The sequence below is a fragment of the Leptinotarsa decemlineata genome, unplaced genomic scaffold (assembly GCF_025532065.1).
Source record: "Leptinotarsa decemlineata unplaced genomic scaffold, Ldec_3_MD MMD2_tig00026282_RagTag_RagTag, whole genome shotgun sequence".
Lineage (NCBI taxonomy): Eukaryota > Metazoa > Arthropoda > Insecta > Coleoptera > Chrysomelidae > Leptinotarsa > Leptinotarsa decemlineata.
In genome coordinates this window covers 17,027,373-17,043,008 of record NW_027412668.1, presented here as the reverse complement: position 1 = coordinate 17,043,008, position 15,636 = coordinate 17,027,373, and the positions used below count along the sequence as shown (strand labels likewise).

The 15,636-nt window shown below is 34.9% G+C and overlaps 1 protein-coding gene across 1 annotated transcript; it reads right to left on the bottom strand.

Annotated features, from left to right (window-relative positions):
• Nucleotides 1-1,433: 1,433 nt before the first annotated feature.
• Nucleotides 1,434-10,414, bottom strand: LOC141484590 (uncharacterized). The gene is made up of 2 exons (XM_074179561.1): nucleotides 10,115-10,414; nucleotides 1,434-2,154 (listed from the first exon to the last, which is right to left on the bottom strand). The coding sequence occupies exons 1-2, from the start codon at nucleotides 10,412-10,414 to the stop codon at nucleotides 1,831-1,833; spliced, it is 624 nt and encodes a 207-aa protein (XP_074035662.1). The 3' UTR covers nucleotides 1,434-1,830.
• Between the last annotated feature and the right edge of the window lie 5,222 nt (nucleotides 10,415-15,636).

Below are 15,636 nucleotides of genomic sequence, written 5' to 3'. Positions count from 1 at the left end.
CCTACTGTAGGAATACTCTGTTATGATTTGTTTGAAACTCACAATTTTTGTAGTCTCGAGGTAAGGCGGAAACATTATTCATTATTCTTTTATTCAAGGTCATAAAAAATATCATTACCTGCTCTCAATTGTTACATATATTAAATTTTTAAGTTCCTAGACGGTATTCTAGGAATAGTGTCACCTTTTATCTCAACACTCCGAGAACAAATATAATGAAAAAATCCCCCCCTCCAATTCTGATAGTCGTGTCCTAGATATATTCAACTGCCAGATTAAACAAATCAAAATCACTTTTTAGCTAACTGACATTTTTATATAGATTGACAAATTATATTATATTAATAAATGCCACTGTTTCTCCCTATTCTGTAATTGGGTTCATCCTGTAGAATAGTATATGAAATAAATGAATAAAATTAGTTTGGAAAGTGTTATTTAAACACAAATATTTTCTGAGAACATTAATTGCTTTTCAAATTGATAACAAGAGTTTTAACCATACTTTTCCACTATATCAATAAATAAACCAAGATTTTTTTTTGAAAGAAGCCACGTAAAACTAAATAATTATTTTAAATATTAAGCATATTGTTCAAAATATATAAATAATTTTATCCTAGCTCCAAAATGTTTCTGATTTTAAAAAAAAATGAATAAACAAATTTCGAAAAGAATTCAAAATCAGTGATGTTTCTGAGGACTTCCGAGAAATGAATTTTGTCCAAGTCTCAAACTTCAATGATTTATTTTTCATATAATTCGCCACGTAGAGTAGAAATTAATTCACAATAATTTCTTGATTAGAAAATCTAAAAATTTTGTAAACTTCTTTTTTTTGTATCTGGTCATTGATTGGAGTTGTTGATAACTTCCATTTTACTCATTTCATTCAGTCAAAGCTCAATGAAATCAAATGAACAAAACGATAAATACGATATGCCACAACTTGAAGATTGTCCTCGACTAAAAGGAGAGAACTCATCCCTACTAATATTATAAATGCAAATGTAAGTTTGTTTGTTACGGTTTCACGCGAAAACTACTCAACCGATCATCATTAAATTTTGTACACATGTTATTGGAGGTATTAGAAGTAACATAGGATTTTTTTTATTATTTTTTATGTAAGATAAAAAAATTGTTAGTCAAAAATATCTCAAAATCTAGCTACTTTAACGTCATCTAGCATTCTAGTAATGAAATTCCAACCATTAGTACCGTAATACCGTCGCACTGTATTATTCACAGCATTGCACCCGTGCGGAGCCGCGGCGGATTGCTAGTAAAATATAAACAGATATTTATTTAAATTGAAAAAGTATATTTCTAGGAGAGATAAATTTTTGGGAAAAAAGGTTTCAGCTTTTCACTTCCTCATCTTTATGTAAAATGTGGGAATCTTCCAAAGAAAGGAAGTTATCAATCACATTCATAAACATTTACTTTATACAAAGACGTGTAGATCATGCAAAAAAGTAACTTACAGATACAAACTTTCAAGAAACCCTCAGAAACAGCTATTTTTATATAAACAGAATTATACGAAAGAAAATTACTTTTATATGAACGCTGAATTATACGAAAAACCCTTTTCTCTATTCAGTTTGTATTCCAAACATTCGTTATGGAATTGAATCAGACATCATTCACAGGATTGCTACACAATATAGTGAATGAAAGCGGTGAAATTTTACCTCTTCTGTTCACTATATTTCACATTATATACACATCTTTGTATTTAGTTAATTTTTTTTAAACTGATTGCTTCCTCAATGAAAATTCAAAACACAAATAGAGCTGAACGTTTATCCATCTCTATTTATTGTTCTATTTTTCTCTAAACCATGATTCGCATTTCAACCTAGATTCATCTACTTTTTTCCAAGAAATATCTGGTCTTTCTAGCCAGTGTTTATTTTCTTCACCGAGAAGGTGAAGAATCGGATGAGTAATCTTGAAACTAGAATCGCTATTAGCTGATAGCATTTGCCAAGTTGTAGAATCGTCACTAAAATTGCTGCCTTTTCTGATGTTTTGTTTCCTGACAGTGATAGGATCACTCTCAATATTCAATGTAGTGATTTTGAAAGGTTGTTTAGAATTCAGTATATCAGTTACAGCTTTCTCTTCATCAAGCATGGAGTCGTCGATCTGAAATACAGAAAAATTAATATTTCCCGAATGGAACAAATTTGTAATTGAAGTTCGGACCCAAAATTGATTACTATTATCGATAGAAATGCACATCAAACACATTTTTGGATTCAAATTGGATGGATTCTAGATAACTAATAATTGATACGCTCATTGGAATTCAATAACTTCATTTATCAATCCCAAGTTACAATATGGTCGTTCAGTCAAATCTAATTTTATGCTTTTTTATATTTTTTGATGGTGTTTTTCATCCAACTGTGACAAACGTTTCATTTGCCATTATTAAGATACGCGACTTGAAAGTATTTGTTTGTTGAAACTTAGTGTGATGTCACGAGATATGTGTGATTATCTGTACAGCGTCTGAATTGTTATAAAGCGAAGTATAATTGCTGCTTGAGGTTTAAATAGAGATATTATCGTTCCAGAAAAGTTTTATTGAGTGTGAGACAAGTAATTTACGTAAGTAAAGTTTCTGAAGTCCAGCAACAAGAAATAAAAATGAAACGATAGATTACAGTGCATTGGTTTCTTCAAGTAATAATTGAAGTTTGTACACTGTGTTCATTGATAGATAAGTGAATTTATTCAATGAATTGATGGATGTAGCCGTTACTACGTCGTAGGTAATCATCATGATATTGCTATTGAAGGAACATTTGACAATACACTACCTGAATCTATAGGATTGTCTCTGGCTAGGAAAGGTATAGAATCGATCATAACTGGCTGGATATATGCTATGCTGGTAAAGAGAACTGCAACTACGACACTTCAAGGAGAGACAATTGGGTTCAGGGTCATCAGGGGTTGCCCTCAAGGTGGGATACTATCTCCCCTTCTGTGATCGCTCCTGATGGATAGTCTGCTTAATGCTCTCGACAGAAGAAAAGTTGATCTGCAAGCTCATGCAGATGACCTTGTCATCCTGGCAAGGTCCACGTCGGAAAGGGTAGCTTGTAATATCCTCCAAAGCACGTTGGACGATGTTCATAGTTGGTACCCGAGAAAGCAGATGTCTGTCAACCCCAGCAAAACTGTGTCGATCCCCTTCACCGGGAGGAGAAAATTAGACGATCTAACGCCACTTTCCCTCAATGGCGAAGTCATTCCATTTGGAACGGAGGTGAAATATCTTGGCATTGTCCTTGATAAAAGACTCACCTGGAACGCTCACTTGGAAAATGTTGTACACAAAGCCAGACTGTCTTTATGGACTTGTCGAAGAATTTGTGGTAAAACTTAGGGTTTAGGTCCCAAACAAATCAATTGGATCTATGTGATGATTGTCAGACCAATGATCACTTATGGTGCAATTGCCTGGTGGTCGAAGGCTTTACAGAAAACGACCAAAGCGAAGCTGTCTGGCTTACAGTAGTGACATCAGTACCACACCGTCAGCGGCCATGGAGATCCTTCTAGATCTATCTCCTCTCCACATTCTTCTGGAGAGAGACCCTAGATGGACTGCATATAGACTTGTGCACATTGGTAATTGCACAAATCAATTTAATGCAGAGTGCAACAGACTGTTGGTTGACACTGAAAGTCATAGCATTCTGGAAATGACCTCTGACTTTATGCCTCCAACTGTTAACTACGAACTGCCTTATAAATTACTATTTCCGAGTAAAGAGGACTGGATCCTCCGGGAGAAGGAAATATTAAGAGCAGATAGTTGTTGGTTCACAGATGGATCAAAAACACCTTCCGGTTCTGGTGCAGTGTTTTTAATCGCAGACCCAGGACAGAAATATCTACCTGCCTAGGAACTTATGCGACTGTATTTGAAGCGGTAATTTACGCTAATGAATTGTGTGCGTTGATATTGAATAAATCCAACCTCATACACAAGTCAATAAAAATATTCTCGGACAGTCAAGCGGCGTTGGAAGCTCTTGGCTCCTACCTAGCAACGTGTGAATTGGTAGCAAATTGCCAAAAACGACTCTCCTCGATAAGAAGACTCAACAGATTGTCTCGGGTCTGATCTGCAACATCTTCATCGGACCAGAACCTGTCATTAGCATTCTTTAGGCTTTGCCAAACAAACATTGAACACCTGGATGGCAAGAAGATTTATGGACTTCTGGCAGAATCTTCCAGGATTGACTCATTTCGAGTCGTTTATTCACCCTTCGAAGCTTGATGCCAAGCAGTTGTTGGACTAGAGTAGGGATGAACTGCAATGTCTAACAGGCCTTCTTATATGTCACTGTCATTTGAATCGTCATATGCAGAGACTCGGACTATCGGAAGACAGTGTGTGTCGCCTTTATTTGGAAAATGATGAAACAGCAGAGCATTTACTTTGTGCTTACCCTGCTGGGGACCGAATGAGGTTTTTAGAGCTCGGCAGAGCCGTACTCTCACCATCTGACCTGAAAGACCACGCATCATACAAACTAACCAGCTTCGAGAAGCTGGGTTTATTTGGTCGAGTGTGAATCGGTGTAAGCCACGATAAACCCTTGCGGTTTGCGGTTGAGGATTGAATAGACCCACTCACTTTAGACCTAATCTAACCTAAAGTTTCTGAAGTCCAGCAATGAGAAATAAAAATGAAACGATAGATCACAATGTATTGGTTTGTTCAAGTAATAATTGAAGTTGTACACTCTGTTCATTGATAGATGCATTTATTCAATGAATTGATGGATGTAGCCGTTACTACGTCGTAGGTGATCATCATGGAAATTGAGAAATTAAACTTCATATATTTTTATACCACCTGTATTTGTAATTAACTTTACTGCGGTTTCGTCCTATGAAGACATTTTCAATTGTATTCGTTTGAAAATATCCGTATAGGACAAAACTGCAGTAACGTTAGTTATAAATACAAGTGGTATAAAATCATAGGAAGTTTTATTTCTCAATTTTCTTACATTTATTTCATTATTACTTTGAAATGAATGTATTGTATTCACATAAAAGGTAACTTGAGTTGTCTCATTCTATTACAGTGCAATTAACAAAAAATGGACAAAAAATACAGCTGAAATTTTGCATTTTATCTGAAAATTTAATCGAAAAAACATTTTATTATGATTTTTTTCGAAATTGTAGAAAAAAGTTTTGTCCGTTTTAATGGCATTTGTTTTTGTAGCTCCATATTTCAATAAATATCCATTCTACTGTGTCGTATATACTGATCGATAGAGAATTTTGTACTCCATACGAGGGGGTCTGAAAAGTTTCCGACTCCAACATATAGATAGCAGCACTCGTAAATAAAAGCAAGTGTAACTCGTTGTTCATCATTTTAGACCCCAAGTTTTTATTTCAACAGTCGTTTGAGTGAGTTGATGTGAGTGATTTTATGAAAATGGGCAAAATCGAGTATCGAGCTGTCATTGAATATTCGCTTTCTAAAGGCAATACGCCTCCGCAAAGCAAAGATGAGTTGGATTCTGGTATGGGAACTGTGCACCATCATTTACCACAGTGAAATTTTGGGTAATCGCAAGAGCTTGGGAGACGATGGACGTTCGGGACGTACAAAAAATGCAACTACCGACGAAAGCATTGCCAAAGTTCACCAAATGGTGCTAGATGACCGCCAAATTGAAGTGAGAGAAATACCGCGTTTGCTCAGGATAGACCAAACACGTGTTCGAATGAATATTTCCAACGCTCTGTTGGCTTAGTTTAGGCGCAACAAATCCGAGTTTTGGCGCCGATTGATTACTGTTTATGAAACTTGGATACACCATTATACGCCCGAAACAAAAATGCAGGCCAAACAGTGGACTGCGAAAGGGTTAGTTTAGGTTAGGTCCAAAGTGAGTGGGTCTACTCGACCTTCCACCGCAACCCGCAAGGGTTCATTGTGGCTCACACCTATTCACACTCGACCTAATAAACCCAGCTTCTTAACGAAGTCTCGATTAGTTTGTATGGTGAGAGGTCTTTCAGGTTAGATGGTAAGAGTACGGCTCTGTCGAACTCTAAAAACCTGATTCAGTCCCCAGCGGGGCAGGCACACAGTATATGCTCTACTGTTTCATCGTTAGTGAGGTAGTCGGATAGTCAAGGTGCAAGATTTCCACCTTGATATCCGCGGCAACCTTCCCTTATGAGGATTTTTGCATGTCAGCTACACCTGACGATGCCTTAGATTCAATCGTGCAGGGCTTTTTTGCCTTTGGTTTTGGTGAATCATCTCTTGAGTGCAAACGTTTGCAAATCTGCTCATGGAGGGTTTGTTCCTCCACCTGAGACAGATTCTGCATACGCCGCTCAAGAATTTGGTGCAAGGCAGTTTTATTAGGTACCCCGCTCTTGGGGAGACAGGTTCAGTTATTGGATCAGGAGTTGGGGAGATGAGAAGCTCTAGCTCCTGAACTAAATTTACAGGGACGTCAGTTGAAGTAGTAAACTCGACATCCATCTCCTCTGAAGACTCGCTCCTGATCTAAATTCACATCACAGGGAGGACAGTTGAAGTCGTAATCTCGACATCCATCTTCTCTGTAGACTCAGCGTCAGAAAAAAATTTTAAGTTTACTTTGTCCATAAAAGTCCCACGAGTTGCTAGAGAAAGAAGGTCATTCACGGCAGAGCCCCGCATTACCGTGACAAGGCGATTCTTCGACGAGAGGGTGCCCGGTATCGCGAAGGTTCCGTAGAGACAGCTGATAGGCTCAGTGTCATTCATCCTCTCGGCACGAATACACACACATTCTGTCATTCTCGTATCCAGCGGGGCTGCGTGGAAGTAGGCATCCGATGGATGCACAGTGGTTCAGGCAGCGAAAGATGAACAAGGGAAAACCGGCTTAAAAGAAATCGGAAACTGTTTTTTCGGCTGGAAAAGTTTTGGCGACTGTTTTTGAGATAGTCATAGAGTTATTTCAATCGATTGTATTCAAATCACAGAAGCATACAAGTTCAGGCAGAACTTGCGGAAAAACGGCCACATTTGCAATAAAAAAAAATTCTGTTTTACCAAAACAACGCACCATCTCACACCCCAGCGGTAGCCATGGTGAAAATGAACGTGTTACGGTTTGAACTGCTTAACCATCCGCCTAACTCACCAGATCTACCCCAAAGCGACTTCTTTTTGTTCCCTCATTTAAAAAGTGCGCTCTAAAGACAGATATTTTCGTCGAATGAAGAGGCAATCACCTTCGTGAACAATTATTTTGCATCGAAAAACGCCGAGTACACTGTGCATGGGTTACAGAGTTGGAAGCATCACTGAAAGTAGTGTGTAGAGTTGAAAAGAGTTTGAAAAAATGTTTGTTTTTTTTGATTTTTGCCTCTTCAGCTCATTACTATGAATACCTATTTGATGTCGTTGAGAGATTTTCAGCCAATTTTCTCTACCGAAACAGCCAGGAAAATGGACCAGGCATTTGGCAATGATAGTGTTAATGAACGCACTGTTCGACGTTGGTGTGCGAAATTTCATTTCTAAAATTTTAGCTTCGAAGATGAGCCTCAAAGTGATCGATCTATAGTAATCGAGGACGAGGATTTGAGGATCCTGGTGGAGACTGACCCATTACAAATGGTGTGTGGAATGGCGGAAGAACTGAGCGTCAGCTCCCATGTGGTTTTTGATGGTTTAAAACGTATAAGACAGGTTGAGAAGCTCAAAAAATTGGTGCCCCACGATTTGAACGATTAACAGAAATTGTCACGGTTCGAGGTTTGTTCTTCTTTGCTTTTGCGCAACCAAAACAGCCTTATTTGGATCAGATCGTCACAGGAGACATTCAGGGCAGTAATTGGACACCAATAAGCCACACAGACATTTCACAAAAGTGAAAACCCACCAAAAAACGACCATTGTTACTGTGTGGTTGACAACGGCTGGTGAGATTCACTTTAACGAATTGGACCTCTCACCATCTTTTCAAGCACTTCTGTAACTTTTCCCGGTAGAACTTTCACCAATCAGAATCGGGCAGAAATGGCATGTTTAGACTTAATCGAATCCCAACCACGCAATTTTCATACTGACGGCATGATTCGACGTTGGCAAAAGTGCACTGATTCAAACAGCGCTTTTTTTGTTTGAATCAAATAAGTATTCGCTGAGATATTACAATTCAAAATAGACTCATAAAAACGGACAAAACTTTTGAAACAATACCGCCAAAGTATTTTCACTAAAGAATAAAAGATATTTATTATAAAAGGGAAAAAAATATTAGATTTAATATTTTTTCTGTGTATAATACACAATTTTTTTCTGTGACGGGAAAAACGACAATTCAATATTGAAACATTAATTTTCTATCTTCACTTATGTATATATATATATATATATATATATATATATATATATATATATATATATATATATATATATATATATTATTAACTCGAAGATTCTCACGGATAAAGTATGATGAGCTGTTTTCTCGGGTTTCGCTCCGTGTTCTGTGTATTTTCTCCCCATAAGGATTATTTTCACAACGTTTCGGCAAAGTCTCATTTGCCATCTTCTGGTGATGTCTGGTCTAGTTGAAAAAACCAGACATCACCAGAAGATGGCAAATGAGACTTTGCCGAAACGTTGTGAAAATAATCCTTATGGGGAGAAAATACACAGAACACGGAGCGAAACCCGAGAAAACAGCTCATCATATATATATATATATATATATATATATATATATATATATATATATATATATATATATATATATATATATATATATAAATTGAATGATGCAACTAATTTTCCTTAATTTTCAGTATTTTATTTATTTTATTCATTCTATATATATATATATATATATATATATATATATATATATATATATATATATATATATATATATTGAATGATGCAACTAATTTTCCTTAATTTTCAGTATTTTATTTATTTTATTCATTCTAGGCACTCCTCTAGGAGTGCGTAGAAGATGACAGTACGACCAGCTGTCGTATACATATAAGACAAGATAGATGGATATTGAGTGAGATGGTATTATCAATAAAAAATAGTTATTGGACAAAGTACTCATAGGAAGGTGGGCAAACCGCAAACACGTATTTCTGGCTATTCAGCCTTTGTCAGTACGGTCCATCCAAGTGTAAAGGATAGACAACACTTGGAAGAAGTGAAGAAAGGGGTCAAAAATAAACAAGCGAATTCACCATCAGGGGCCAACTGCGATTTTGTGTTTTCGAGTTTTTGACCCCTTTCTTGCAACCAAGTGTTGTCTATCCTTTACACGTGTCTGCGGTTTGCCCACCTTCCTATGAGTGCTTTGTCCAATAACTACTTTTCATTGATAATACCATCTCACCTCAATATCAATCTATCTTGTTTGATTTATCTTGGACCCGGATGTCACAAAGGTTACTATAGCTGCATCCGTGACGAAGTTGAGAGTTAGTCCTTGTAATCACAATGTCTTCCAAAGATGACACGAAATCGCAGTTGGCCCCTGATGGTGAATGCGCTTGTTTGTTTTTGACCCCTTTCTTGCATCCAAGTGTTGTCTAAACTTTACACTTGGCTGTACCGTACTGACGAAGGCTAAATAGCCAAAAACACGTGTATGCGGTTTGTCCACCTTCCTATGAGTGCTTTGTCCAATAACAATTTTTCATGTATAGAAGTACTCACTTTTTTCCCGGGAGAAAAAGTAATTTCATAAAAAGTGACATTTTGTTACCTGTCATCAGAGATAAAATGTCAAACTTTTTCCCCTCACAGCAAAAAACCACTTTTTCAATGTAATCTCACAGTAACTACAAACTCAAAATTTGAGGTTTCGAATTGTCATTTATTTATTTACACTTCAATAGAACCCCAACTAGTTCTCTGTATTTTAAATTATATTAATTTCCTCCTATTATGATCAGAATGTCAAAATAATTCCAACAGTTAATGAATAACAAACTCGCTACACTGCCTGACTTGTTTCATTTTTGTTGACTTCTATCTTTCAAATATTTCAGAACTTCAGAAGTATCATTTACTCACATCAAGCTCCTTCCTCATAACCTTCATAGTTTTTTTGAACTCGTTAGTGAAACTTTCCGCTGTTCTCCAGTCGGCCTCAACTTTTGTGAGATACTTCTTCTCAGGGTCAGCGTTCACCCTGAGGAAGCTTCCTCTGTGAAATTCTTCGAAAATGTCTGTCAAATCACTCACATCACTTTCAGGCTCTGAAGGTAACTCATCCAGAGGTTGAAACAATTTTTCGAAGTATTTAATACTATCTGCAGACTCCTGCAGTTTGTTTGAGGATAATACCCGAGAAGGTCCTTTTGTTTGCCACATTATTTGCGCCTAGTTCATCGATCAAACAAATATATGTTTGTCAAGCGCTTTGTTGATTCAATGTAGTATCAGTATCCAATGAAAACTTTTATAGTATAATGGGCTGAAAAGTCTTGGGCCTAAGAAAAAAGACGCATATTTTTTGGCTTTATTCATCAACGTAATCTTCATCATGAGTCACATGATCATTCCAGCGCCGCTCTAATATTTCTATACCACTTTTGTGAAACAATTTATCTTTTGCCCCAAAATAGGCCACAGTTTCAGCAATAACAGCAATCCGAGCAAAATTTCTTACCGGTGAGCATTTTTTGCAGACTACGAACACCCAGTAGTCACTGGGAGCCAAATCTGGCGAATACGGTGGACTTGGGATTAATTCGAAGTTTAATTCATGTAGTGACATGAAAATGACAACTATCTGATGCATATATTTTGTAGTTATGCCATGACTGAATCTGCACAAATGGATGACATACAATTACCCATTCCCAACCCAAAAATTTGTTTGTAAAAAGATCCATTGTAACAAAAATAATTAGAATTTATGCAGAATTCAGAAACTTCCATGAAGAGATCTATGGGTGAAGTGGTAAAGTTTGAAATGAGTTCCCATTTTATACTTATCAATAGATCTGTAGGAATGTTAGTAAAAAGAGATATCTACCACGTCAAGAGAAATTAAAATATAATTCTCAGATATAATTTTATTTCTGATGAAATCAGAAAATTCGAAAGAATCTTCCACACACAATTCTTTTTTTTTGAAACCCTGTGTCAATATTTCGCTAATCCATTTCGAAAGCCTATAGACGGGAGAACCAACAAATCGAGCGATAGGGCTCAAAGGTATTTCATCCTTATGTATTTTTGGTAAAAAAATACATTTTAGGAAAAACTCCGTTGTTAAATATGTGAGGTATTGGTGTATATATTTATTTTCATGCAGTTTTTAATCAGTTTGTTGGATTTGTTTTGAATTTTTTTTGTTGGATCTTGTGGTAAAAACTTATACATGTTGTTATCATTCAAAATTTGTGTGGATTTTTAAAGGAATTAATTTATTTTAATTTGAAAGGGTTATATTTTGGGAAAAAAGTTTTTGGCTTTCTACTACTCCATCTTGATATAAAAAAATGTGGGAATCTTCCAAAGAGAGGAAGGAAGTAATTAATTTCAAAAGAAGTAACTGTATACATAGGTGTGTAGATCATGCAAAGAAGTAACTTTCAGACACAAATCTGGAAGAAAAAGCCTTCCTGAAACAGATACTTGAATTACACGAAAGAAAAATTCTTTCGAAACAAATACTTTTATATGAACACAGAATAACACAGAAAAAACTTTTTTCTACTCAGTTTGTATACCAAACTTTCGTTATGAAATCGAATCAGATATCATTCACAGGGTTTCTACACTATATTCTAAATGAAAATAAAAATTTCACTTATATGGAACACTGCCATGCTCATTGGTAGGCATCGATATTTCGCCGTAAGACACTTGCCTTAGGGCTCTTCAGTATCAATCGGGATAGCATTATGAGAAAAAACACATATTTCATTCATTAATTACAATATTCTATGTCACGGAATAAGTTTGATCTACTTATGTCATTAATTTCCATTCAATTTTACGTATGGCTTGTTCATTTCATCTTATTATTCAGGATGCATCCTAATGATTTCATACTCTGAATATCTTATGTATATTTTGGGATTTATCATCGTTCATTCTAACTCTATTCGCTGTGAACCAATAGTCATTAAAGTGTTCATGAATTTCCACAAAATAAACAAGTCATCAATTACACAAACTTCAATTTCAAACTAGCGCATGTAAAAGTTTCGTGTTAAAACAAACTTAATTGTTTACAGTTACAATTTGAGTAATGGGGAAGTAGAAGTTACAAATATGATGTTTATAATTTTATATTGATTTAAAAAAATTAATTGAAGTTGAAAGATAGTTTAATGAAATGAATGAAAACACTTTTGTCTAATTACCACTAGTCATAACTAGTGTTTTCATTCATTTCATTAAAGTGATCATAAGTTTTGGCTTTCAATTTGTCCATCTTCATCCAAAAAAATGGAGGAATCTTCCAAAGAAAGAAAGGAAGAAATCTATATATACTAAGTTGTGTTGATCATGCAAAGAAGTAATTTTCAGACAAACTGAAAGAAAATCCATCTCGAAACAGCTGCTTTCATGTAAACATTGAGTTACACGAAAGTACTAGAGTGATTGGTACAATCATAATAGTTTCGATCTTTCCGCTTTCTGAACATAATTTTTACTGCGGTGAAGGCGCCGGTTTGTTCTAAAGTTCATTCATTTAGAATGTGATTTATGTTCACGAGGATGATGTTGAATATAATCAAATTACTGTTTCATTACAAGTCGAACTAGTAATTGGGGACTATACACGTGCAATCAACTTCTCTATTTTCAGCCATGAAGGACAAGTGAATCATTCCACCTCACCCTGTAACCATGTCCTATTCCCTGCACTGACTTTGAAGAAAGCGTGTTATGCTGTTGCTACTGATACCTGTGGCTTCGAGAGAGAGAGAGAGGAACTTTTCGAAGCTAAAATTAATTTGAAACTGAAGCTTTTTATTGACACATTAAAGGTTGGTGGAACTGGCAACTATTTCAATCGCTCTAGCACGAAACATCAATTTTTGGCAAGCAAAAATCCAGAAAACAAAATTGTAAGTAAGTTAGTTGGGTAGCAGAATCAATTAAAAAAGTCATTATCTTGCCAACATTTCGAATTTATTTAAATTCTTCTTCAGGGCTCAAAAAGCAGTTTCTTCGTGTTGAAAATATATAGCTATTTTATATACATCAGTCAAACAAAGACATGAAGCAAACGTTTGTTTCATGTCTTCGTGTATTGTTGTTGTCTCGGAAATTTTATTATTTTAGTGTTTTATTATGTTCCTAATAATTTCAATGTTTTTGAAATAATAATTGTAATGAGAAAAATAATGAATAGCCTTTATTTAACTTGGCGGCGTTTAGTATTCATAGTTATTTTTCCACCCGACCATTCATACATAAGTAAATACATACTTTAATTAATTCCAAAATGATTTTCAGGAAACTGTTAAAAAATAAACTGAAACAGAAAATATTCTGAAAAATTTTTTTTTGGTTATTTGATATCAAGATCATTGATTTCAGACATTTTTTAACTATATTTGAAAGATAAAAAAGAAATCTGTTTCATAATTTCTTCTATATTATTATAGATAGTAACGGCTTGATGAGAAGAGGATCGCTTAAACTGTTTGCAAGTATAGTCGTTTGGAAGTAACCGGTATTGTGCATAGTTAAAGATGTCAACGATATCAAAAGCCGAAAACACCAATACAAAGATATAAAGCCGCTGCCAACTAGTCCACGTAGACGGTAGACTTGGCGGTTCGTATTGGATGATTTTTACTAACCGAGTTTTATGATTGGCTGAAGTCATAAAATTAAATTTGAAGTCATGTTACGGTGACGAAAAGAATGTGAGGATGGTTATAAGAGTCTTGTTGGCAATGTTCAGTTCAGGAACTGATCCGATTTGAGTGTTGAAATATATATATATATATATATATATATATATATATATATATATATATATATACACAACACTCAAAAAAGGGGGACAAACCGCGGACACGTGTTTCTGGCTATTGGCCTCATCAGCGCGGTGCAGCCAAGTGAAAAGATGGGAAACACTTGTTTGCCGATATCAGGAAACAACACAACCGCACATTTGTGGTTCCAGTTAGAAGACCTAGAATTCCCAGGCTACATCTAACATGACCACGGTTTGTCCCCCTTTTTTGAGTGTTGTGTCCACAAATTGTTTAATTTTTGATTTATATCATGCACACTCGATATAATCTCTATATATATATATATATAAACATATATAAACAAAAATCCAATTTGTTTCACAAAATTTCTTGTATGCAGTGTTCTAAAACATATATAGGATAAACATCTAGACCTCTAGTCGCATCACTTCCCATAAGAGCGACTGTAGACGAAATATTAATTCTTGTGCATTAACAGAACATGTTAATTCAGAGGATCATAAAATGAATTTTGAAAATCCAAATATTTTAGATAGAGAAACCAATACAACTAAAAGAATATTGTTGGAAATGATACATATTAATAACGAAGAACATTCAATGAATAAATGAACTGACGAAGGTGTGAAATATACCGAAAGCTTGACATATAACAAAGAGTTTTCTATGTAACAGCCCAGCTATTGACTGCAACCTCACGAATTGAACCGATTTATAGTTAATTCAGTCACTAATTATTCTGTTATATATATATATATATATATATATATATATATATATATATATATATATATATATGGCAAAAAAACAAGATTTTTTTGAGAAAAATTGATCCTGTTACCAAACTAACCTTTTTATAAAAACTAATTGGATCAGTAAACCAGTTAATTTGTAAATATATTTGTTGCTTATGTCATATACAGTATGAATGAATTTCATTAGTTTTCTGAAATTCAATGAATAACTGTAAATAATAAATGAAGTATTAATCGATAGTGTAAAGTTGTTTATTCCAAAAAATGGGTGGTTGAACCAACAAAGAACTACAGTAGTGGTCCTATTAGAATCTTGATTTGTTTCGCGCCGGACATGTCAATAGTGACAATTTCTCCTTTTTAAGTTGTGGCAAGTGAACTAGTAACTGATAATTACTATTGAAATTTCAATAGCGATTATTGAAGTTTTTTCTCAGTGTAAAGGTATTATGAATTTTTGGATTGATATTTGATAATAGATATTTGTGAATGTTGGCATATATCATACGAACTTAAGTTATTTTGCATCCCATATTCAATAAAATCTTGGTCATGAGAGAAGAGATTAAGATTAGAATATAATAATTAAAAAATTACAGGGGTTTTTCACCAAAAACATACCTAAATATGGTAAAATATTTCCATTTTCATTTCCATCATCAGTAGGTATACCTACAGGTTACAGATGTTGCTGAACAAGGCAAAAATTATAAATTATGAGTTAGTACGTTCAAATGTGTTTTCTTCACCGTTAATAAACATGTCTGAAACAAAAAAATAATATGAAAGTAGAATTTCATTACGTTCCAATTCACATGGATCAAATTCATTGACCTCGACAATTGTCGTAGCACAACTGTTCAAAATT

Bases quoted from the DNA above. Each gene is read 5' to 3' on its own strand.
- LOC141484590 (XM_074179561.1), bottom strand. From the start codon at position 10,414: ATGTGGCAAACAAAAGGACCTTCTCGGGTATTATCCTCAAACAAACTG. The intron at 2,155-10,114 runs GTGAGTAAATGA...TCTGTATTTCAG, and splicing joins TTATGAGGAAGGAGCTTGAT to ATCGACGACTCCATGCTTGA.